Source organism: Candoia aspera, chromosome 6 (genome assembly GCF_035149785.1).
Source record: "Candoia aspera isolate rCanAsp1 chromosome 6, rCanAsp1.hap2, whole genome shotgun sequence".
NCBI classification, from domain to species: Eukaryota; Metazoa; Chordata; class Lepidosauria; order Squamata; family Boidae; genus Candoia; species Candoia aspera.
In genome coordinates, this window is record NC_086158.1 from 80,733,660 (window position 1) to 80,759,111 (window position 25,452).

Sequence of the window (25,452 nt, forward strand, 5' to 3'; positions counted from 1 at the left end):
GCATTAAATGTAACTAGAGGACCTACATGTAGACTAGATGGAACATACTTTTAATGTGTTTCTCTTTAAGGTTGCGGAAAATTGACCACATCGTTATCATGGGCAAACCAGAAGTTTCTGTCATTGCTTTGAAGTCTGATACATTTGACATTTACAGATTGTCAAATCTGTTAATATCTAGAGGATGGAATTTTAATATTTTACAGTTCCCTCGAGGGTAAGTTCCTTGGGATTCTGATTTTTTTCTCCACCAATTTCATGTCAGAGCATTGGTCAAGTGCCTAAAACTCTCCCTTGGATTGATCAGACCTAAGGCAGGTCTAGACCACTTGTTCCCCAGTGGCCAGTCAGAAGTCTGCGGAAACCTACAAGCAGGAGATCAAGACAAAACATCCATTTTCTGTTGCATCTCAGTTGCTGGAATTCAGAGGCCAATTGGTTCTAAGTGGGCTGATATGTAGTCATCACAGCTCATAGCTTTGAGAGCTTTAATCCTCCATGAATTTGTCTTCATCTTTTTAAAATGTATGTTGGTGGGCTCTCACTGCATCTTGTAGGGAGTTCCATAATTATTAGAAAGGGAGTAAAAAGAAAGTATTTCTGTCCACTTTCTCCATACCAGGAAACACCTTTCCCACACCTATCCTGCAGGATATATATTAAAATTGCCATTTCCATACTTGGAAAACTAATGCGAGAAAAAGAGATGTATTCTCCCTGTCTTAGCTATTTTGTATGGTTTCTCATTTGGAGTAACAATTTTGCTTCTATAAAAAAATACTTTCCAGAGTTTATGCTTATTCCAAGATATTTTGAGATGTTTTATATAAAATTTGGGATTTGATTATTCAGTTGTAGCCCTATTTTTTTTTCTGGAATGTGAATGCAATTCTACTAATGAATGTGGTTCCAGGCCTAAAAAAACTAAGGTCATACCTCACGTTTACTCCATTCTTTTGTAATTGCCAGCTAAGTTGATTGATTCTTTCTTGTTAGCACTAGAATATACAATGTCTCAAATGTGACTTTCATGATTGCTGAGAAAAATCACAACCTTCTTTTCTGCCTTGTGGGTGGCAGTGATAATTACAGAGAGATAAAAGGATATAAAAGTCTTCACACTCAAGGAAAAGATTTGCTTCATACGTTTAAACTGTATTTTTCATAGCTCTTAAAAAACTAGCCTTTGTCCCTCTCCAAACAAAAGTTCTGTTTCTGGCCATTCTCTTCAGGCAGTGTTTCTCAACCTTGGAAACTTTAAGATGTGTGGACTTCAACTCCCAGAATTCTCCAGCCAGCCATGCTGGATGGAGAATTCTGGGAGTTGAAGTCCATACATCTTAAAGTTTCCAAGGTTGAGAAACACTATCTTAAGGCTTAAAATTAGGAAGCTTGGATTGGGGGATATCTATTTAGAAGACCCTCAGACTTGAGTAGCTTTCTCACTCTTCTCATGTATTTGAAAGGATGTATAGATACTTCTGTTCAGCCATAATAATTACTAATCTGCTGGTTGATACTTGCATCTTAGGCCTTTCTTTGCATCATCAAAATCGGACTAGATTACTTTCTAAATTATTTTAGCTTTACAATTCTAGCTTCTTGTAATTTCATCAGTGAAAGGTTATTTTAAATGTGATTATTGATATTAGCAGAAAAGAAGAAAACATGACACTTTCTCAACCCCCCCAAAACAAAACAAAACAAAACCCTGAACACACTTTTTATTGAATAAAACTATCACTTAATCAGAATAAATTAACTGCAGTCATACCTAAAATAAAACCCTATTTTGCACTCACGTCTCCCTGGAGAAAAGCATTGGAAAAATCATTTAGCCACTTCATCATTTTTCCCCCCCTTTTACTTAACTGCTAATTTACAGGAGATAAAGAATGTCTGCTAGGTTACCAAATGGCCACAAAACTTTGGTGGACGTTTTGGAGAATATAACAGGAGAGGGTGTGGGAGCTTAGATGTTTCTTTTGGACCTTAATTTGAAATGTCTGCATCTTCTTAATTATGAAGGATATGAGACTTTGTGCAGATTTGCTGTTTGATGAAACAATGGTGCAAAAGTCTGGTGTTGCTTTGGGGGCGATAGGACTGTTGGGGGTGCAGAATAGTGGGAACATATGATCATGAAACAAAAGGCTCTGACAGTGAAGAAAAGTAATACTTTATTTTTCTCTATCTTTTTCCAAGTATTCATTTTTGCTTAACATTAGTGCATACAAAACCTGGGGTGGCTGAACTACTGCTGAAGGATATCAGAGAGTGTCTCTCTGAGATCATGAAGAATCCAAACGAAAAGACTACTGGCATGGTAAAGGAAATTTTGAGTTGATTTTTTGAGGTTTACTACTATTGAAACAGACAAGGCAGTGGCACTTCTAATCAGTAGAAAGCAAATCAGAGAATAGGGCTCAAGCCTGGATGGGACTGTACTCTGAAAAATCAAGTTAGAAGTTTGGGGATATTGTTGGGTTCACACCCAGATGCTGGGATACCTAAATTTCAATCGTTGGCCAAGGATGTTTTTTATTTAGTCCAGGCTGGTGGGCCTACTAGATTCATTCAGAAACATGTCAGGTTGGAGTATAATTGACAATGCCTCAATTACATCTTAATTAATTAATTGATTAAATTAATATTTATTATTAGTTAGTTTATTTTAGGTTATTGTTGAATACTGTGTAGTCTGTACCTGACTATCAACCAGGGCTAGTTATAGGAAGCATATTATTTTCTAGCTTAGCATAGTTGCTTGGGCTTTACTTCATTTCCAGGTACAGATCATAGAGTTGATTAAAGAACTAAATTATTGGGAAATAAACTAGCTGGAAACTTCCTTCTCTCTCATTAGTTTAAGTCAGTGTGGAGGTTTTCCAGAAAGGTCTTATCTGGGTGCACTACCATCTGGTGTGCACTGGATGGAAATTTAATACAGGTGGTCCTCAATTTATGACCATTGGTTTAGCGACTGTTCAAAGTTACAATGGTGCTGAAAAAAGTGACTTATGACCAGTTCTCACACTTACAACTGTTGCAGCATCCCTGCAGTCACGTGATAAAATTTTGGGTGCTTGGCCACCAGCATGTATTTGTGACAGCTGCAGCATCCCAGGGTCATGTGATTGTTAATATGTTTTCTAGTACAGATTAAGGTTACTATGGTAACTAATCATTTTGGCAGGGTGAAGAGGTTGAATTTAATTGTCCTCTTTTCGGATGTTAATTTTTGCACCTGGGGAGAAGAACTTGCCTGGACTTGTTTTAGTTTCAGTTTCCCTTCTGTGTAGGCGTGTAGAGAGTTAAGCAGCTCTCACTGAGAGCCTGTAAATATGTTTGCTTTCTGTAAATAAAATTATTTTTATAGAAATGCCTGGTGTGTGACTTTTCTGATCTCTCCTGGGCCAAATGCTTCCTAGCAATCTGCTAACAGTGATCACCATTTACAACCTTCCCAGCCAGCTTCCAACAAGCAAAATCAATGGGGAACTGTGTGATTCACTTAATGACTATGTGGTTCGCTTAACAACTGTGGTGATTTGCTTAACAACCGCTGCAAAAATGTAAAATTGGGTGCCATGATGTGATGCCTTGCTTAATGACTGCACCACTTAAATTTTCCGGTCCCTAATGTGGTCATAAGTCGAGGACTACCTGTAAAGGGCTTTTTTCAGATTCTGTGTATAAGCATTTCAGCTGTCATTTTCTATTATATCTTTCTTACGTTTCAGCTTTGCTATATTGTTGTGACTTATGGTTAAAACAACAAACAATGAAACTACTTCTAGTGCCTATACCCTTTCTGAGGGAAGCTTCTTTAGAATTTCTGTAGGTGGTCTGCCCCTTCTCACACAACCCCTTTGTATGTAGCCATTTGGTAACTAAAATAATATGCTCTGTTTTAATGTTTTTCTTCAATTTTTAAATGAGCTTTCATTTATTTTTTTGATTTTCTGATTTTTATATGGCTTGTGGGGTCTGTCTGTGTTGTTGATTTGATAAGTACCAGATTTTATTGTTAGCCACTTTGGGTATTATTTATGTAAATACAAGTAGTAATACATTTCAGAAGTAATCTTGCGTGGGATAAATCTTAGCTGATTGTTGCATTCTGTTTTGTTTGCATTTACAGGCTGCAATCTATGGCATGGCACAAGCCATTCCTGACAGAAACCTGATTTCAGAAATTGCTGGTAGTTATTTGGACAACCTGTACAACACAGATCCTCATCCACTTGCTGAAGCGCACATGAATGATTCTCCAGGCTCCCACTGATTTTTAGTAATATACCTCAACTGTTGATGATATTCTAAAGAATTCAAGGGAAAGAGAATATAATTTGGAAGTGTTCCTTCTGCAGATACAGCTCATAAGGTAGCTTGATCTGCTTGCATAACACTCCCTCTTAGGTTAAACACAGGTTCAACTCCCTAGCTCACATTCGCTGTTTAGATCTGTGAAACTTCAGAAATACTCTCTCTTATCTTCTGATTCTTTGTATTTCTTAGGAGAACTCACTGCAATACCTAGTCCTCCAAGGGACAGCAGGCTTAAGGGCAATACAAGTCTGTTCCATCATCCTTCATGCTCAGGTGCTTCAAATCACTTCAGTGGTTGCATGTCTCTTGGTTGACTTTTACCACTGAGCAGTGAGTTCAACAAAAGGTTGCATGTCAACATCCCTCATGGACTTTAGGATAAAGTCAGGGTGGGTGTTTAGTTCATTCTGTGGGAATTTGCTCTGAATGAGAGGAAATGGATCAGAGGAAGAAAGGGATAATTTCTTCTTTCCCTGTGGCTCCAGGGTGCTTTACTCTTTCCCTAGATTTTTTTACTGCGACCCCTCAGTCTTTGACCCAAGCAGATCCATGGAGGTACTAAGGATAAAATGGTTCCTCCATATGCGGGAGCTTTTGTCCTACTCTCTGTTACTGCACTGGGAGAAAGCAAATTGCATTTCTTGAGAGGCAATGTCACTGTTTGAGAAGTTCAGCTTCTTAAACTGCTACTTCTGTCATTTGTTAAGCATCTTTATGGACTCCAAGCACCAGTGCCTCAGAATGTAATCCTTTGTAGGACACAGCACTCTTTTTTAGGTGTTGCATCGATTGTCAGACACGTTCTTAAGAGCGCACACACAGATTTGCCTTAAATGCTGAGAGCATCCCCACTCAGAATCCAGGAAGGAGGCAGATGATCATGATCAAGTCAACAGATGATTGCTTCCTTTATGGTACTACACTGAAAATAACCTCAGCCTCAGGTATCATATACTCCCCCTCTTCAGTATGTCATGTTGTCTGAGCTCAGTCCACCCATAGATAGCACTTTGCAACTGTGATATGGATACTTGTAGCCTAGAAGCTTGGCCTTAATGGGTTAGAGCAGTGCTTCTCAGCCTTGGCGAGTTTGAGAATTAAGAATTCTGGGAGTTGAAGTCCACCCATCTTAAACCCGCCAAGGTTGAGAAACGCTGGGTTAGAGATACTGCTTCTATCCCATTGTTTAGTTTGCTTGTAGAAGTAGCAATGGCTCTGGTGGGAAGTTCATGGGCCAAAGGGCAGGCACATTAACTTTTTATTCCAAGGCTTGAGGTGAATGGAGAACAGTTCCATTTGGCCTTGAACCATTTCTGTAGATTACTAGGTACTTTGCTAGATCACCTAAGGCTTTATTACCTTCAGTCAGCAGTGCTCCTCTGAAGAAAGCATAGAATAAAATCTTTAGTGGTACAGACTCATGTTCCTTTCAGTTATTATTGTATAGTCCTTGGTAACTTGATGTGTTCAGGGTCTATGTTGTTATGTGAATCTTGGGATTAATCATTTAGCTCTTTGTGGCATCTTTCTGTTTCAATTTCGAATGGAGTGAATGCAAAACAACCTGATGGTTAATTGCCTGAGACATGTATTATGTACTGACTAGTTCCTTTGTTTGAACAGATACCCAGGTATGGTTTCGAAATATATTAAGAAAGGAAAACTTGATTGCATCCCTTATACTTGTATAATTTAATAAATTGTTTTCATTCATGTTTTAGAACAGAATGTTAATTTTGTAAGATCTTAATTAGAGATTCATACCAATACATATTCAATAGTGCTTTATTTCAATACTTAACTCATACTTTCTGATGAATCTTGTATGTGTTTTCAGGTTTAAAATAAATGTTTTTTTTCTCCCTCACCTACCAAGTTTAAAATATTGGAAGGTAGCTTTGTTTTTGTCTAAGATTTGGTTTATTGGAAAGCTGACCTCACAGATCAAATTTGCATTAACCACCAAGCCGATTGAGACCTCCATGCCTGAAGTTTCTTGCAAGTTTCTTGTCTTTAACTGTGGGGGTTAAAGACAAGATGGCAGCCAGGATCAAAGTCCTGTTATTGTGGCAATTTTACTTCTCTCTCTTTTAAAACTGTCTATAGAATTTTTGGAGTAATTTCAATTCTGATTAAAATCCATCTATATAATTATTAAACAAGGGTGATAGATGTAAAAGGGGGGCATGGCATAGACACGACTGCCATCTTGAATTTTTCGACCCTACCGCACCCAACAGATGTCCCTGCCACATGCTATCAGAGGTATGTTTATAAATGAATATCTGCTATCTAGCTTTCTTTGAAAAATGTTAATTGACAGAACCCGCGAGAGGGTTTAATTTCCTGTCTTCCGCTGTACTAGCCTAAACTGAACTCGGTGTGGTTTGCACAGCATGATGGGTAGAGCCATCCTAAGGGAGAAAAACCACCATGTTTTGCAAACTGCAGTATACAAGCTTACCCATCATCAACCCAAACTTCTGCCTACTTGTTTTAAAAGTACATTAAGCCCGTTGTAGCATTTCCCTGTCTACCCCTTATATCAGGGTTTCTCAACCAGGGTTCCACAAGAGGTCACTAGGGGTTCCCTGGAAGACCACGATTTACTTAAAAAAATTATTTCAAATTTGGGCAACTTCACATTAAAGAGGTAAGTTTCGTTCTTTATTTTCAGTTTAAGAACACTGTTAATGCATATATACAGGTCCACACATGAAACAAATACAATACTTTTGTAACTTCTGGCCTATATTTGAGCCTGAATGTGCAGGGGTTCCCCGGGGCCTCAAAAACATTTCAGGGGTTTCTCCAGGGTCAGAAGGTTGAGAAAGGCTGGCTTATATTAAGCGGAGCAAGGCAAGAAACAGTGCTGAAGAGAAATGCAGGGGAAAACAGTTTCCAATACACTGGGTAAGAGTGGGCTTTATTAAAACTGACAACCACAGGTGATTTCTCCTGCACCAATTTAATACTGCTAAACATGGTTACAGACTAAAGAGCAGATATTGCCACAGGACAGGTTAATAATGCATAACATATGAATTCACAGCAGTATTGTGATGTGTGACCATACAGTAAGCAAGTACAATGCCTCTACAAAAAGATGGGTTCTCCCATATTGACTGGATACTGATGCCAGGTTACTTATCTCAAGATCCCTTCTGGCAGGTTCTGATGCAAGTCTGCTTAGGAGCGACCTTTACAGACCAAGATGGGGTTAGGCTGTCTTTAGGCCAGCGTGTTTGCAACTTGCTCTATGAAACTTGCCAAGCTGATGTCCTGCTCAGATAAGCCAGCACACTTGTGTGTGCTTAAGGTTACATGAACCTGGAAGAAACAAAGTACCTAATTAGTACAGCAGTTACGGGAATGCAGAGCAGCACAGCTGCAAGTACTTGGAAGAGCTAAAAGGGTCAATTTTTTAAGTGCGGAGCGATAAACATTTTTAGTATCTTCATTCACTGTTGGCCTCAGTGCACGTCAATGAAATTTAAATGTGTGCCATCAGGATTAGGGAACTGTGTCACTAGTGTAGAAGACTTAAAAAAAAAAGTTGTATTGCAATTGCTAGATTGATCCACTACTTCAAATGCAGGATGAGAGCCTCCTTCCCTATCAATGGAGGGCCAATCTGTAATTTATGCTGGAACTGTGCCCCTCTCCTTTTGCCGCATTATGAAAAGACTGGTGGTTGCTCTTCAACTGTTCCCTATAAAGCTTCTTCCCCTATCCTGAATACCACACATTGGTGGAATAAGCACTTCTGGTAAGGCTTAAATAGCCACCCACCCCCACTTTGCACAAACATAATGTCTGTTACAGGTTTGGGCAGCTAGAATGGTGCAAGCACTATGGATTTAATGGACTTATGCCACAATTGGCTTACATAATTAAAATAACTTTATCTAGGCTTGAACAGAGAACCAGTTTGGTGTTGTGATTTCAGGCTAGAAATTGCGAGACCATGAGGCATGAAACCAGGTGAGTGACTCTGAGCCAGTCGCTCTCTTTTCGACCTAGGAAGAAGGCAATGGAAAACTACTTCCAAAAAATATTGCCAAAAAACCTGCAAGAATGACTCAAAGGCCAACTCTGCCCCCCCACCAAACCACCCTGAACAACTCTTTATCTCTTACCTTGTTGTAAACATTAAACCATTCAGGATGATGATCCAGTTTTTCTGCTTGTAGAGCTACTCTGGTCATAAATCCAAAGGCCTGTTCAAAAGATGAAAGAGGATTTAGAAAAGGACAGAAGCAAATAAGTAAAACTCTACACAGGTTCCACTGTTAAGCCATATAAGCTAGTTGCTGGGAGTTACAGTTCAGTAACACCTGGAAGCCTATTAATGCAGGCATTGATACAGGTAGTTCTCAACTTGTGACCATTCAGCGACCATTCAAAGTTACGACGGTGCTGAACAAATGATGGTCACAACCAGTTCTTGGAGTTTCAGCCATCCCAGCATCCCCGTGGTCACGTGATTGTGTCTGGGTGCTTGGAAACTGGCTTGCACTTAGCCGATTGCAGTGCCGTGTGATCATATGATCACCATTTGTGGCCTTCCCCGCTGGCTTATCCAGGAAGTCAATGGGGAAGCCGACAGGAAAGGTCACAAGTCACTGGTCTAAGTCTTTACCACCCACGCACCTTCCCCTACTTCCTCTGTGCTTGCACTGGCCACTCTCACACGCCTATGCACCCTTCCCAACCCTTGCCGCACCTCCAGTGCACCCTCCCTGACCTGTGCTTCCCGCGTAGCCCCTCCCACCCGGCAGCAGTTATTTACTGTCTGCTGGTCTGCTGGCAAGCCACTTGGGACTTGCAACTTTCTGCCAGCTTCTCTACTGGCTTGGTTTTGGAAGCCGGCAGGAAGTTGCCTCGCCTAATGGTGTGGGATTCAATTAAGGAACAAACTGGAGTGCAGGGATTGCCATTGCTAAACGATGTGGTTGTGCTTTATGACCACATCACTTAGCGATGGAAATTCCAGGCCCAATCCTGTCGTAAGTTGAGGACTACCTGTAATTGCATGTCCAATATAGCCCAAGATAAAATAAAAATCAAATTTTAATTGAATCCTCTTGAGAGTACAGGTAGTCCTCGTTTAACGTCCATTCATTCAGCAACCATTCAAAGTTACGACAGTGCTGAACAAAGGGTGCTTACAACAGGTCAAGTGACTGATTAGGGTGCTTGGCAACCAGTTCTCAATTAATGACGTTGCAGTGTCCTGCAGTCGCTGGACCACCATTTGCAACCTTCACTGCCGGCTTCTGAGGCAAAGTCAATGGGAAAGCCGGCAGGAAGTCAAAAATGGTGATCATGTGACCTGGGATGCTGTGACTCTGCAGGATTTGCCTAATAGCAACTGAGACTGCTGGAATTGCTGTCATAAGTCGCCATGGTCACATGATGTCACGCCTTATGACCGTGTTGCTTAGCAATGAAGTTCCTGGCCCCAATTACCATCAGTAAGCAAGGACTACCTGTACAGCCATTAAAAAAAAAAGTTTAAATATTCCTTTTCTCTGCATCCATACCACTGCAAAATTACAAAATTTGTAATGCAAAATTAACCTTTGAAAAGGTTGCTGATCCTTGAATTAATGGAAGGAATGGTTTTAGAAAGTTTAAGGCCACCTAAAAATTTGAAGCAGCATCAGCATATCATATTGCTTGGAAGAATACTTAAAATTTACAGTATAATCCAGAAATGATCAAGTCCATGGTAAAGTTCTTTCTAATTCCTGAGAATGGTCTGCTGTGCTAGACTGAAATGTTTGTTTTTAATGCGCAGCTTTGTGTGGTTCTGTTTGGTTTTGGTTTAAATGCCAGCAGAGTGGCAAGAGTGATACTCCTTAGGATCACAGCTGGTATGGGGAGGAGTTCAATCCCTTCTCACCTCCAAAAGAAAATTCATCCTATGCAGTTATTACTTCCATTAGCAGAAAATCTCTCATGGGTGCAAAGAGGTGAGTGAGTGGGACTGCCAGACACAAGCAGATGTTTGAGTTGGGCGTTCCCTGACAGGCACGGCATAAAAAAGAAAAATCCATGCACCTTCCTTGATTCCAATAATTGGTATCCTGTCCAACCTTTTGGAATGGAGTGGAAAAATAATTATGGCTGGGCCTGAGGCTATTTGCACTTGAATTCAAAGTACATTGAGACAGCAAACCAGGATGGATTTCAGAGCCACTATTTGCAGTTCCTAGGGCTCTGGGAAGCAGTTGTAGCACCAACAGGTAGAGCTACTCTCTCTTTCCTCTACCGCAGAACTGAAGCATCTTGCAGTCCTGCACAAAAAGAAGCACTCGCAAGTATTAACCTGTGCACCCTCTTACACGTGCCAGAGTTGTGGCCATGCAGTGTTGGGAACTGGGCATCTTCCCAGCTTATTGTGCCCTCTCTGCTAAGCCTAATATCAATTAGTGTGGAGCTGCATATTTGAGCATTGCTCTCAACTCATGGAATAAAACGTGGACAAGCGCTTCTGTACCCGATTGAAATCCTTGAAATGGAATTCCTTGTAGATAGCATCTCTGCCTTCCACCTCATTCCATCCTACTGCTCTGAGATTTGGCAGGAGCTGTTCTCTCTCTTCACTGCTCAGTCGGTGGGCTTTTCCTGCCTAGGAGAAAAGGGGAAAATGGAGAAAGTGGCTGCAACGAACATCTGGGTAAACCTGCTCAAAGCATGAACAGCAAGTCTACACAGAACTTATTTTCCAATGAATCTAGAGCAGCCTTTCTCAACCTTTTGACCCTGGAATATTTTTCAGGCCTTGGAAACCCCTGCACATTCAGGCTCAAATATAGGCCTGAAGTTACAAAATTATTCCATTTGTTTCATGGGTAGGCCTGTATATATACATTAACTGCATCCTTCAACTAAAAATAAAGAATGAAACTTACCTCTTTAATGTGAAGTTGCCTGAATTTGAAATATTTTTTTAAAATAAATCGTGATCTCCTAGGGAACGCCTAAGCACCCTTGTAAACAGCTTCTGCTTACAGTAGATCAATACAGAGACTGAAAGCTTACAGCACTGCAACCTTCCCTGACTGGCTTGGGGAGATGATGGGAGGTGTAGTCCAACACACACAGAAGGCAGAGTTTGGGACAAGCTATGCTTCTGCACTGGCTCCAGCTGTTCTACCACACAGGCACGTCACGCTGAGAGTTGGAGTCTTCATGCAGCAGACATCCAGGCGTGATTTTGCAACATGCAACTCTTGCTCAAAGTAAATACGGATTGTGGGAAAGTTCAGCAAACTGGTTTGCTCCTTGTTTGTCTCTCAATGCTAGGGAGATGATGGTTCTCACTGGTTTTAATAAACCCTTGGGATCCTTTTTAATCTAGGTGAAATGCACGTCTCATTTTGCCCAGGTATCCATTTGCATTACTATTTGCAACATTTATTATTTGAAATCCAAGAAAATAGGCAGCTTCTATTTGGGGGAGGAACAATATATGCAAGAAAGTTGTATCAGTACTAAAACCATTCTTTAATTTACAGGCCTTTCTTGGAAGCAGTTCACATACACTAGACCACCTTCTTGGGGCCTGTTAACAATCTGATGGCAAATGCATTAGAACAGAACGTTGAATGTCGCCATCTAGCAGGAAAATCTGACTAGTCATTTTCATTGCTTAGTTCTACCTGCAGAGATAGTTTTTATGGCCATGCCATACAGTTCTAATGTAGAGACCCATGATAAATTGCTGCACTGAGTTTGGAAGTTGGCTGTAATGGGCTGGGATGTTGAAGAAAAGCTTTTATCAAAAGCAGGGAAATGGTTAACTAGAAGTCATCCATGTATGTAAAAATGGGAGAAACCAAATCTTAATAAGCAGCTTCTTCCTCAGTTAATGGTTAAAGGCTATTGCATCATTAAACACTGTCCTTTAAACTTCTATGGATATTGGGAGGAACAGATGGTGACAAATAGGAACATGCCAGCAGCTCTTACTGTTTTCCATACTGTTAGTTTCCTTTGAAGGACAATTGTTGTGCAACAGTTCCGGAAACTTTTTGATGAATGCTAATGCAAGGCAAAGAAAAACGGGGAGAGGGGAGAATAATTCATTCTAGATCCAACTCAATGTTTTGTGACTTTCTTCTTTGAGGATTCTAGAAGCCAGCTGAAGATCTTGGCCTTTGTAGATGGGATAGATTCATTCTGCTATACCCATCTAGCAAGGTAATTAATTCTGTGTTGTGTGTGGTTTCAAAGTGATAGTAGGATACCAATAATTATTTGGAAAATCTGTAGACTGCTCGATTTAGAGCAACACATTCATAATTCTAGAAGAAGGCCTCTATGGAAACTTTATTGATCTATAGTGTCCTACAGAATATTTAGACAGTTCCCCAAAGGATCTCCCTGCATGTTTCTCCTAAAACCTCACTTTCATCATTCTTGTGTATGCTAAGTGCAGTTTTTTAAGGAATTGAAACCACACAGGGTAAACACTGCCCAGCACAATAAATCTCCAGCCACTGCCCTTTTAGTGAGGTCACCTGATAAACTTGTCACTGGTATCTTAGCGACACTGATAAGGCTTTTAGAGAAATGAGACAGACAAGATTTATGTCTGCCTGTGATCCCACCCATGCTTTTATTACTGAATAACTAAAAGTGAGGCAATGAAAAAGAAAATGGAGAGAGTCAATAAGAATGCATTTCAGAATAAATTGTGCTCAGCATAAAATTGAAGTCAGTGCATTCCAGATAAAACATAACAGTCTGAGCCTTGCCATCTATCTTTGCACATATCAAATGCTGCAGCTCTTTCTTGACTTTGCTTTGGTTGAATTGGTTTATTAGTTTTAAACCAATTTAATATCAATTTTAAACTTTTGAGTAAGCCTCCCTAGTGAAGAACGAGTTAAGTCCAGCAGTGAAATTGCATCACACTTTTTCAAGCTGTAGGCTGGCCCATGATCAAGATGGATAAACTAGGGATGAATCAAAGGAACGCCTTGATTTTTTTTTAAAGAGTTCTTTTAAGGTGAACAATTTTTCCATGCAATACAAAGAATTTATTTTAAAGATATAGGTTCTGAGTTCATTCGGTATGGGGTGATAAGGCAATCATCCTAGATCAGTGTTTCTCAACCTCAGCACCTTTAAGCTGTGTGGACTTCAACTCCCGGAATCCCCCAGCCAGCCTTGCTGGCTGGGGAATTCTGGGAGTTGAAGTCCACACAGCTTAAAGGTGCTGAGATTGAGAAACAGTGTCCTAGATAGTTATAGATGTCACCACCCTAGCAAGTCCTTTGCTAGGTGCCTACCAAGGACCCAGAGATTTTGGATTAAACTTCCCAAAATTCCACTGGTTGTGTTGGCCGTTGAAGCCCAACATAGACAGAAGGCACCACCAGGTATGCATATAAAGAGACAGAAGTCATGTCCCCTCAATGGGCTGAGCCCCCATTCTGGGCTGTTAGGCCAACTGATGTGACCAGATTCTCACAAGCACCAATTCAGCAAAGAACAGTATGTCTGAAGCCGCAGGTTTCCCCCTAAGGCTGTGTCTCCAGCTCTCCATACAGCACTAACAATGACTTAAAAGTCCATTTCTCTTGTTTTTGTGTTTCCCCCCGTGATACCAAGGATTTTCTGGATGCTATTATTTGCTTGCTATCACCTGCCAAGCCCACCACCCCTTGACAAGCCCATGTCCTTGTCACCAGGTTGCCAGTCCCTGAATCCAGAAGTGTAGTTAACAGCATCTGATTCACATGGGGTTCAACGAGAGAAGTATTTTACATCTTTTTGCAGGCTCAAAGTTCATTGCAATGCTTCTTTATTCCCAGAGCTAATAGCCACAATCTTGTTTTCCCCACCAATCTAATCCAATTGCATGCACAGTCCTATTCTCCTGGTTAAGGTTTCATTTTTTAAAAAGTCTGAAACATCTCACCATGTGTTCTTTTCTTGCAATACATGCCACTAAAATATTGCACAGATGTTTAAAAGAACACATGCAACCAATTACAGCAGGCTGCAGAAAATACTTAGGCGGGGAGGAGGCCAGCTCAAGAGTGGATTTCGTTTTCTAGGTCCCAGACCCTGAGAAAAACAACAGAGGCCCAGAACATCTGCTCTCACATACAAGGGAAAGCAACTGGAGATTTACCCAAGGTATAGCAACTCCTTCCTGGCTTCAGCTGGGGCAACGTTAATACAGCATTCAGGGCCGCAACTAAGGTCTGTGTCACCCGGGGCAAACACGGATTTCGCGCCCATTTTGGCGCCCCCCCCACTGCTCATTTTGGCACACCAGCAGCGTGGCGCCCGGGGCACATGCCCCGGTTGCCCCCCCTAGTTGCGGCCCTGGCAGCATTACCAACCTCCCTTAAACTCTACATACGAAATTATGTCTGAACATGTCATCCAGTCCACCCCCACCTCATCCTAGAAAACAGCTGGCTCTTCCTGGAAGCTTTACAATAGAAAACTAGACCTGTCTGTCAGATTAACCCACTAGCTAGATCAAAGACGGCTGGGATTTGATACGACGCCTACCGGTGCACTTTCACACTTGCTAGTCCGCCCGCCCGCCCGCCCTTCTGCCTTACAGGAGTAAGGTGATAGTTGGGGATCCGCCGCTCTTCCAAGAGAGCTCATGAAACCTATGCAGCGATAGATGATCGATAGATTAGATAGATGAGAAGAGAGAGGGCGGGGGGCGTACAAACTCGTTCTCAATCGCTTTCCCTTTCACAGGGCGGCGTGCTGGGCTCGGATTAAGATCAGCCGGGGCACCGAGAGCTGCAAACGTTCTCCCCCCAACCCAGTCCCGCGCGCTCGGCTCAGCCCAATTCCTCTACCGGGCGGGGGTGACTTGGGGTGGCTTCCCACTTTGCCCTGCAGCGCCGTCAGCCACCCCCGGAACTCACCATGCTGGTAAACAGAGAGCGAAAACAAGAACCACCGCCTCGGCCGGGGATCTCCGGCGCCACTCGGGAGCAGGAGGCGCGGACGCGCTCGGCGCCTCCGGCCGCGGACCAATGCGGTGGAAGCAGAGGTGGGGCGCATCGGAGGGCGCCGTTCGCTCTTTCTGCTCCGTGGAAGGGAGGCCGGGCAGGGGTACTGTGATAACAAGGCTGCCGCCTTTGGCCCCGGGTCTCCGGGCTGGGTCGTTCCTGCAGCTCCCACCTGCCCCTGCCTGGGAATAAAGGGAGCTGCAATCCCAAGGCATCACCGGGCTTGGAACTTGGGAAGACCAAAGCGCCCCGCGTTTCCTCTCGCGGTGCAGTCAGTGAAACCTGCCCGGGTTTTGTTGGCCATAAAGTGGCGTGCCTTGGGCTTAGCACAGGTTCGATGAATCGAGCCAATTATGGTTTACTCAATTAAAATAAATAATAAAGATGCCAAACTCAACATCTCTGCAGGTTCTTGCAACAGCATGGAGGGGGCTTGTCATCGTTTCCTTCCAGGCTAGGAAAGAAAGCCAATTTGGAGTTGTGGTTAAGGCACCAGGCTAGGAACCAGGAGACCTGGGCTCTAGTCCAGGCCTGGGCACTGGGGCAGCATGGGTGGGGGGCAAGCATCTTCCTCTCCAACATCTAGCTCAGTTCCTCAACCACAAGTGCCCTAACTTGGCTGGGCCACTTGATTGAAGAGAAAAGCCCTTTCAGGCCCTTGCGCTGGGGGCTGAATGGCTGCATCTCTTTGCAGTCCAGGGGAATAGGAGGGGGAAGCAGCCCCGCTCTGCCTCTCCTGCAAAGCTCTTGTTCTTCTCCTTCAGCCTTCCTGGGCAATCCTTTCCAAGCCTGGGTTTAGCTTCAGGCTAAGCCCAGGGTGCCAGAGCTGTCCCTCCTTCCCAACTGTTCTAAAAATGTACATTTTCACATTGGTGGGAACTGACACTATCAGTCGGTGTGGCCTAGGGGTGCCATATACCAAATTGAGTAGCAAATTTGAGAAGCACTGATCCTATCCTATCCTACGTTGACCATTGATTGATTGATTGATTATTCTTCAAATTTATTCACTGCCCATCTCAGTCAAGGAGCGACTCTGGGCGGTGTGATTAGATGACATAAAGTGTTAGATCAAGTGTTCTGCTATATAGTTGCTGGGCTTTTACTCTTTTTTGGCACATCAGTGAATGTTGCACACCAATTGATTATGTCCACTTATTTCAGCTCTCTTGCCCTTTCCTTGCTACCTCATGGATCAGGGTTAAAGTTATCGCTCAGTGGTTGACAGTTACCTTGGCAAATGTTTATACCCCTGCCATAGTCACAACAAGGATATTGCACCAATCAACGACATCCGTGGTGGGCCAACACTTTCTGGACGTGAGATTTTAACATTAGTGGCAGGCAGAAGAGGAAGAAGAGCCTGTTGCTGTCCAGGCAGAAACACCCATTGTCATAAATTCAGTAAAACAAAACACCTCAAAAAAAAAAAAATCTGAAGGGCTTTTTGAAAAACCCAAGATGACATGCAATGCCTATAAAAATTGGGCAGAATTTCAATTATGGGGTCGCAGCCCCCCCTTGACTTTTACGGCAAGCCCCTGGCTGAGTCCAAGGAGTTTCTTCAAATGATCCAGTGAAGCCGCTGTTGGGGGGGGGGGGAATTCTGATACTTGCGAGGAAGTCTAGGGTGCGAAAAAATATCTTGGGCTGCTGTGTGTGGATCTCTTGTCCAAAGCATGTGTCAATAAGCTCCCTGAGACTTGTGACCTTGATCAGCCTAAGCATCAAAGTCTTTCCCAACAGAATTTGGCAAATCCTGGCAACAGGTTAACCCAGCCGTGTAGGAACTGTATCCTGGGTTGGAATACAGCACATTGGAAAATGCTGTGTTGGGCTTTGCTTGTTGCCATTTCCCTGGAAAGTATGCAAGGAATAGTGAATGTGTGTTTTCTCACAGGGGGCACAGGAACTGGAAGAAGGTGGATTCAGGTTTGGGTTGCATAACAGAAGTGCAGGCCTCAAAGGCTGCATGGTGTCTTGGGAGAATTACATATGAACACAGGCAAAGGAAGCTCAGTTTTTGTTAGTGCTGTGAGGTAGTCCAGACAAGAAGCACAACCAGGAGAACTTCAATTTATTTATTTATCTATCAATCAATCAATCAATCAATCAATCAATCAATCAATCATATTTTTATCACCGCCCATATCCCTCATACGGGGGACTCTGGGCAGTTTACTCTCCAGAAAACTAGGAAGGGTCCCTTCTGAAACGTTTCCCACACCCTCCCTCCTTCTGTGGGCTGAGATTTATTTATTTATTTATCTATCAATCAATCAATCAATCAATCAATCATATTTTTATCACCGCCCATATCCCTCATATGGGGGACTCTGGGCGGTTTACTCTCCAGAAAACTAGGAAGGGTCCCTTCTGAAACGTTTCCCACACCCTCCCTCCTTCTGTGGGCTGAGATTTATTTATTTATTTATTTATATTTCAAATTTTGTCACTACCCATCTCACTAAAAAAGTGACTCTGGGTGGTTTACAATAAAACTAAAATGACCACAGTTTAAAATACAATAAAATAAATACAATAAGATACAATAAAATAAAAACAGAATTCTTAAAAATATAAATATAAATATGCTTTTTACATGCCATGTGGCTCTTCCTCCTGTCTCCCAAGGTTGTTCCCACACAACTTTACAGTTTTAGTCTAATTAAGTGATGCTCCTAAAGCAATTGGGAAAGAAAAGGCACATTAAATGGCTACTCTTGTTAGCTCAAAACAAAATTACTCAGTGTGGACACAGGTGAGTCATGACACATTTTTGAACTCTTGCAGCTAATTGGAAACCATGATTCCAGAATTCAGCTTAAAATAGTTTACCTTGTAATGCAAAGTAAACGAATCATTCAATTAAAAACGAAGTAGGTATTTTGAGTCGAATGGTTCTAGAGTTGATTTTCCAAGAAGTCAAAGAAGTTGGGGGTTTTTTTTGTATTAATTGCTGATGAAGCCAAGGAAATGCCTATGCAGGGAGAAATATCAGTTGTTCTCCATTGTTGCTACAGTGGCAATACGTCTGAACAATTTGTCCCTGGATACTATCTAACTCATGAGATATAAAGAATATCTTAGCCTGTTGTGGCATGGATACAAAAATTTGCATAGCACAACCCAATGATGAGTGCAACCCTAAATGGTATTGCAAGCAAAGAGGTAAAACAAGCTATCTGTGTTCATTGTTACAGCCACAGCTTGAACCTGACAAGATGATATCTGTAAAAACATAGACATCTTCAACAGTTACATGTGTTTGCATGTGTTCCTTTGTGTATTTATATTTCACTAAATTGCAAGAAGAAAGTGGGAGCACAATTATTGAAAAACCTGTCAGACATCCACTGGGTATGTCAGACGGCATCATGTTTATCTGTTGAAATCAACACTTTGAGTATTTTTATAACATCTGAATATAATCAACAATGAACCCAGTAGAGACTATTTTTTTTTAGTGAGGTGCTTCTTGAATTTAAAATAGTATCAGATTGTGATGTGGCTCAAGTTTGTTTTCTTATTTACTCTTTGATAAACTGCAAGATTTAAGGGTTCATGAGGAGAATTTTAACAGAGTTATGCTTATGGCTGTACAAGGTTATTGCAGAAGAAAATTCCATCCACATGCAAAGAAATGAGAATTTGCTCTATAACCGCCCCTCCCCTCCCAAATTTCAAAACTACGTTACTACTGAACTCAACACAATGGGAAGTGTGTTTCCAAAAACTGTCTTTTTAAAGTCAAGGTCCTATTTGTGATTGAACGGTCAGTAAACTTAAATGATGATTTACAGACATTTCTAGTGTTTTCATGCCCACATCAGATTAAGACCTATTTGAGGAAAAACTGTATTTTTAGCCTCTGAATTACTTCTTTAACATTGCAGTGTAAAGACTGGGCAGTTGAATTCTATGTAAAGGTAAAGGTAAAGGTTTCCCCTGACATTAAGTCCAGTCGTGTCTGACTCTAGGGGGCGGCGCTCATCTCCGTTTCAAAGCCAAAGAGCTGGCATTTGTTCGTAGACACTTCCGTGGTCATGTGGCCGGCATGACTACAGGGAAAGCCGTTACCTGCCCGCCGAAGTGGTACCTATTAATCTACTCGCATTTGCATGTTTTCGAACTGCTAGGTTGGCAGGAGCTGGGACTAGCAATAGGAGCTCACCCCGTCACGTGGATTTGAACCGCCGACCTTCCGATCGGCAAGCTCAGCAGCTCAGTGGTTTAACCTGCAGTAGTCAAGCCTTAATTTGTTTATTTGTTAATTTGCTTAAAAATTGTGCTGTATTACCTGTTTAAACATATATGGTTGCTTGTTGTATTTTATTCAGTTATACTTACTTTAGAGTTTTTTTTCTCATGCTTTTTTTCTTTGTTACACTAAAGCAATAAAATAAAAAAGAACTATTGAGGAACTGTATGAGTGATGAACACCTAAGAAACATTGCCATAATGTCAATAGAAGTTTTTCAAAGTATCTCTGAAGCAGTGATTAACCTTTTTGCAAAATTGCCTAAGAACCAGCATATATTTATCTGAGTTTTGCATAAGAACTTCAGAACATGTTTACATGTGATTTTTGCCTCTCCCCTCCTCCATCTCCCCGATGTGCCATCTGATCAAACTGATCAGCTAGACATTGGATAAAAATCAGCATGTCTTAGCTTTCTTCCTGGCCAAAGATAATGACTTGCCTCATTTTTCTCTTTTCCTCTAGGGCAAGCATGTCCAACCCGCAGCCCACAGGCCACATGCGGCCCTGAACAGCTAGTAATGTGGCCCCAAAATATCGTAAACTATTAACATTACTTTGTGATTTTTTTTCATGACTTGATCGCACGGTGCTTGAGTGTGGACTGCATAGGTAGAAACCACGGAACACCATGTAGGGGAGGGGGCAGTGCAGTGCTAACACCACCGACGCCCGCTACACATGTCAGCTTGTGGTGACTTGGCGTTACATGTAATATTTCAACCTACCTACATGTGTTCTGTGATGACAGGCATTTATTGTTATTATTATTAAGTAGACATGTAAGTTTTCTTATTTGATTACTAAACTTTGCTTTGTTTATTTGCCTACCTAACAATTTACAATGGGCTTGTGTTATATCTTAAAAGATATATATTTATTCTTAAATAAATTTATTCCAGCATGGCTTCAACATTGTTTCAGTAGAAAACAGAACCCAGAAAAAAATATAAAAAAAGAAAAATCATGGATGAAGGAAGAGTATTCAACGAAAAATGGACAGATGAGTACTTTTTTGTCGAGACAAATACTAAGGCACTATGCTTAATTTGTAGGGAAAATGTGTCAGTTTTCAAAGACTACAATTTGAAAAGGCATTATACAGAAAAACATGCTGCCAAATTCGAAGTATATCAAGGAATTTGTCATAAAGACAAATTAGCGGAACCGAAAAAAAGTCTGCCGTCTCAACATTTTTTTTTAAAAAAGTCACAACTCAAAAGGACTCTATTTATAAAAGCTAGTTATTTGGTGGCAAATCTGATTGCAAAAAAATCAAAACCATTACCAATGGTGAGTTTATTAAGCAATGTATAGAAAGTGTGGCAGATATAATTTGTCCTGATAAAAAAAAGCGATTTTTCTAAAATCAGTTTGTCTCACCAGACTATAGCCAGGCGAAATGAAGAAATAGGAAAATCTATCAAAAGAGGTTTGAAGAGTAAAGCTGCTAATTTCCAATTTTATTCTTTGGTGATTGATGAAAGTACTGATACTATAGATACGGCTCAACTTGCCATTTTTAGTAGAGGTATTGATAACGAATATAATGTCACTGAAGAAATGACTTCTTTGGTGCCATTAAAAGACACAACTAAATCTCTTGATTTGTACGAAGCAGTAAAAATGACATTAAAGCGATTTCCTTTAACCATTGTCAACACATCTGGTATATCTACTGATGGCACCCCAGCGATGGTTGGTAAAAGTGAGGGACTTACAAAATTGATAGAAGACGATGCAAGTGCCACCAGCAACTCACCTTTGATGAAGTACCACTGCATTCTACATCAAGAAAATGTATGTGCGAAAGCTTTAAAAATGGATAATGTCATGCAAATTGTCATCAAAGCAGTGAATTTCATAAGGCCCAAGGGACTGAATCATTGCCAATTCCTGGAGTTCCTTAAAAGTATGACCGCTGATTATGAGAACATCATTTACTTTTCTGAAGTATGGTGGCTAACTCAGGGTAAAATGCTGAAAAGATTTTATGATTTGCGAAATGAAATCAAATCGTTTATGGAATCAAAAAGAAAATTTGTGCCAGAACTTGAAGATGAAAAATGGCTCACAGATTTAGCATTTTTGGTGGATTTGACTGCTTATTTAAATGAGTTAAACATGCGTCTTCAAGGTGAAAACCAACTTATCACTGCAATGGTTCAAACCATAACAGTGTTTGAAATGAAACTTAAAGTATGACAAGCTCAAGTTATGGAAAATAATTTTATATATTTTAATATGTTAGCTAAACACAGTCCTGTGAACAGCGAGAAATATGCAGCCTTGCTTTTCGGTTTGATATAGGAATTTGAGAACAGGTTTCAAGATATCTGGAAAAATCATCAATGTTTTGGTATATTTTCGACTCCATTTTCAGTCAACGTAACTACATTACCTTTGAATTTTCAAATGGAATGCATAGAGTTGCAATCAGACATTCAACTCAAAGAAAAAATTGATCATGTCCCTCTACTGGACTTTTATAAGACCTATCTTCCCAGAGAAAAATATCCCTCACTTCACAATCACGCCTTATTCATGACATCGCTTTTTGGGAGCATGTACATTTGTGAGCAACTATTTTCAAGGATGAAGCACACAAAGAGTAAAATTAGAATTAAAATTTCTGATGAGCACCTTGAGAACTCACTGAGAATTGCAACCATTTTCATTGAACCAGACATTGATGCATTAGTTTCACAAAAACAAGGTCAAATGTCCCACTAGTTTTATATTGCCCTCTTTTTAAAAATTTTATAATAAAAATATAAAAAAATAAATGAATTTTTATTACTTATATGCATTAACTGCATTATATATTTTATGTGTGGCCCAAGACAAGTCCTCTTCACTCAGTGTGGCCCAGGGAAGCCAAAAGGTCGGACACCCCTGCTCTAGGGTATTCCTGGATGTATCTGTACTAGTATTGACTCAGAAGGAAGCAACTTTATTTTTGAAAGAAATCCCTTAGTAGTGTATTTTGTTCTGCCTAATTTGTACATAAAATATTTATCTTGTTATAAAACCATTTTTGGGGGGAATTGTTCTCCTTATCATAATATGGAATTTGGTTGCTTTATGCTTGCTTGTAGTATCAAGAGCAAACTAGAATGCCACCCAACTTCACTTTAATAAATCACTAAGATTTATTTCAGAGAACATATGTCTTGGATAGTGTTTCTCAAACTCGTTAACTTTAAGCAGTGTGGACTTCAACTCCCAGAATTCTCAAGCCAGTTCACATGTCTTAAATTTGCTGAGTTTGAGAAATCCTGGTCTAGGAAGAGCACTTGCCTATCCTGAAATTCTCTGTCAACCTCTAGGCTTTCCCCAACAAGTCTGACTCAGCTTAGCTTTCAAGCCTAAACGGAATTGGCCAGATGCTGTGCCTTATTTATGGTTAAACAAATCATGGCATAATATATTGTGTAACTCAACTCCCAGGTGATTTTTATCATCTGGATCTGTCCAATGGCTGCCCAGGTCCATCCATGGAGGGGGATCAAAATCTGCAAGGTGGAAGGTGCAGTGTTATGATTGAAGACTTGTCCCTTTTGCATGTGCACGTATTACAAACCTGTACATATATTGCACAGATATACAAGACAGGCAGGATTTGGACAGCAGATTTTTCCCCTCCCTGCAGACTTTCTCCTTTGTTCCCTGAGCTATAGCAAAGTCTTTAGCCACTACTTAGCCATCTTGAAATTAGTTGGCTTCTGGTGCTGCCAGCTGCTGTTGTGAGCTGACGATGAAGCATTAGCTTTGCACAATCTTTCAGTCTGTATTTGGGGCATGGTGGGGGAAGGAAGGTGCTTGACCAGCTGCTGGCTGGCTGTAGGCTCTCAGTGTCTCTGCCACAGCAATGAGGCTGTTGGGCTCAGCTTCCCCTTTTGGCTCTTCTGCTGTTGGTTTGTTGGAATCTACACTTGCTCAGTTGCCCACTGAGCTGCACTTTATCCTGAAAGTTGCTCCACTTCCTGATCTACAACTTCTTCCTCTCTGCTCTTCTCATAGTTTCTACTGTCCTTCCATATTACCTCCCTCCCTCCCTCCAATGTATATCCTGTCTTTTCATTCTGATTCCTTCACTGCGGGAACCCTTTGCTCCCTATAAGCCTACCTGTGGTTCTACTGATTAAAATAAATTAAAAAATTAAAAACCTCTGCCCCTGTTTTAATATGTTTGCTTCTCTCAGGAATAAAGGAAAGTGTGAATGAAAACCATGTGTAATCTCTCTGTTCATTCAGTGGTGGTTGTGAGGTCATTCCAAAAGAAATGCTGATTTGAGAGAAGCTCTTCGTTGTGTCACTGGGCAACTTTCTCCTAATATACAGGCCCTCTTCAACTGCCATTTGTCAGCAGTTTGCTAAAATGGATTGCTCACAAATCAAAGTTAAATGGAAGGAAATATGATGGGAAAGTCATCATGAGTCTGTGTGAATTTAGTAATAGGCAGTAGAGCATGGGACAAATAATTAATGAAGATACTAGAAAATTCCTGTTGGAGACTCAGAAAATAGGAAGGACTTTCTTACCACACAGTTGCTCTGTAATTGGTGCAAGTTTCCCTTTTACTAAAAGATTTGCTACACCAGAACTGTCAGTGTTATTTGGGAGCAAACAAGCCTCTTGATGTTCTTGGATCACAGCTCCTATCATCCACAGCAGCCGTGGACAATACAATTCAGTAATTCTGAAGCGCCCTAAGTTGTCACATTGTTTTGAGAATGAATTGCACTGGGCAAGTAAACCAAGGTGCATGTTTATGTGAACAAATGAAACTTCGCAAATCTCTGCCATTCAAGCTGAAGAGTCTGCAGATAACATGCACCTATTCTACAGGCAGAAATGTTATAAATACATTAATACAACATAAAAATGCAGTTGTTCCTCAGCTTATCTGGATGAAATCATCTACCTGGAGCCATGCACAGGGGAAAACATTCTGGGGATGGTGGTTAGAAATCTGTTCCAGGAAGGGCGAAGAGTCCCTGTGGGTAGGCTTAGAAAGCAGGCAAACTATTTCAACTACAGTGGCCCAGCAAGTAATTTTCACATGAACAGTTTTCAGTAACCTTCATATGAACCTTTGCAGAAAGAAATACAAACTGGCATTCTTGTGCTGAACTTCTGAAATTCAAGTGCCCTAGTTGGCCTTCTCAACCTTACTTATTTTATTTATTTACTGGGGCTGATATGGACTGTAATTCATACAGACTCTGACTTTCATTGACCATTGGGGCAAGCTACAGGACAGCTGTTCTTCTGAAATGCAACCAGCAGGAACAAATAGCCCAGTATTTTGGGCTTTGTGAATAGTCATCTTATCCTTTATCACATAAATAAGAAGTTATGGGCCACTTCAGTAGGTCAGCACTGGCAAGCTGTTTTCTTCTGTGAGGACTCCTACTATTTTCAGATCAATTTTCTGCATTGTTCCACTTCTAATTTAATTCAAATTAATACACCAGTGTTAGATGTATGTTACTTCTCTTTCACAATTCTTCTGCTGAGCTCCCCAGGGCAAAAACTGTACATGAAGATAAACCAAAAAGAATTGGAGAATGCTGTACTTGTGAAATGCCAAGTTCTTCCATGGCTTGCTTTCTCCTTTTCTTTTTCTTCTGCTGAATCCAAAGCTCATCTGTAGATGGAGTGGCAATCTTCCTCCACCTGATGCTCTCCAGATGTGTTTGGTCAACTCCTACAATTTGGGAAGGGAGTGGCTGAGCTTGGTTAGGCAGTTTTGGATATGTATTGTATGTATTTAGGCAGTTATTAGATTTATATCCTGCCTTTCATTCAGGACCTCATGTATAGCACTTCCTCTTCCTATTTTTTGTCCC

The 25,452-nt window shown here is 41.0% G+C and overlaps 2 protein-coding genes across 3 annotated transcripts in view; one reads left to right on the forward strand and one right to left on the reverse strand.

The window, feature by feature from the left end:
* Nucleotides 1-6,199, forward strand: part of SGPL1 (sphingosine-1-phosphate lyase 1) — a 49,493-nt gene extending 43,294 nt beyond the window's left edge. The window contains exons 12-15 of one of the 2 annotated variants that reach the window (XR_010068232.1): nucleotides 71-217; nucleotides 2,206-2,326; nucleotides 4,145-5,391; nucleotides 5,476-6,199. Coding sequence is in view for 1 of the 2 variants with exons in the window: in XM_063307519.1 (XP_063163589.1) it covers nucleotides 71-217; nucleotides 2,206-2,326; nucleotides 4,145-4,288 (412 nt within the window). In the remaining variant the exon portion in view is untranslated. Of the gene's footprint in view, nucleotides 1-70; nucleotides 218-2,205; nucleotides 2,327-4,144 lie in introns of both variants that reach the window. The other variant, XM_063307519.1, reaches the window with a different exon arrangement.
* A 1,031-nt stretch (nucleotides 6,200-7,230) lies between these two features.
* PCBD1 (pterin-4 alpha-carbinolamine dehydratase 1) lies at nucleotides 7,231-15,492 on the reverse strand. The gene is made up of 4 exons (XM_063307518.1): nucleotides 15,249-15,492; nucleotides 10,838-10,969; nucleotides 8,472-8,552; nucleotides 7,231-7,662 (listed from the first exon to the last, which is right to left on the reverse strand). Exons 1-4 carry the CDS (start codon nucleotides 15,249-15,251, stop codon nucleotides 7,564-7,566), a joined length of 315 nt encoding a protein of 104 aa, XP_063163588.1. The 5' UTR covers nucleotides 15,252-15,492; the 3' UTR covers nucleotides 7,231-7,563.
* Nucleotides 15,493-25,452: the final 9,960 nt, after the last annotated feature.

Excerpts from the sequence above, each read along its gene's own strand:
- PCBD1 (XM_063307518.1), bottom strand. Across the intron at positions 8,553-10,837 it reads ATTTCAAGGATTTCAATCGG|GCCTTTGGATTTATGACCAG; the intron begins GTACAGAAGCGC and ends TCTTTTGAACAG. Across the intron at positions 7,663-8,471 it reads GGTTTAATGTTTACAACAAG|GTTCATGTAACCTTAAGCAC; the intron begins GTAAGAGATAAA and ends TGTTTCTTCCAG.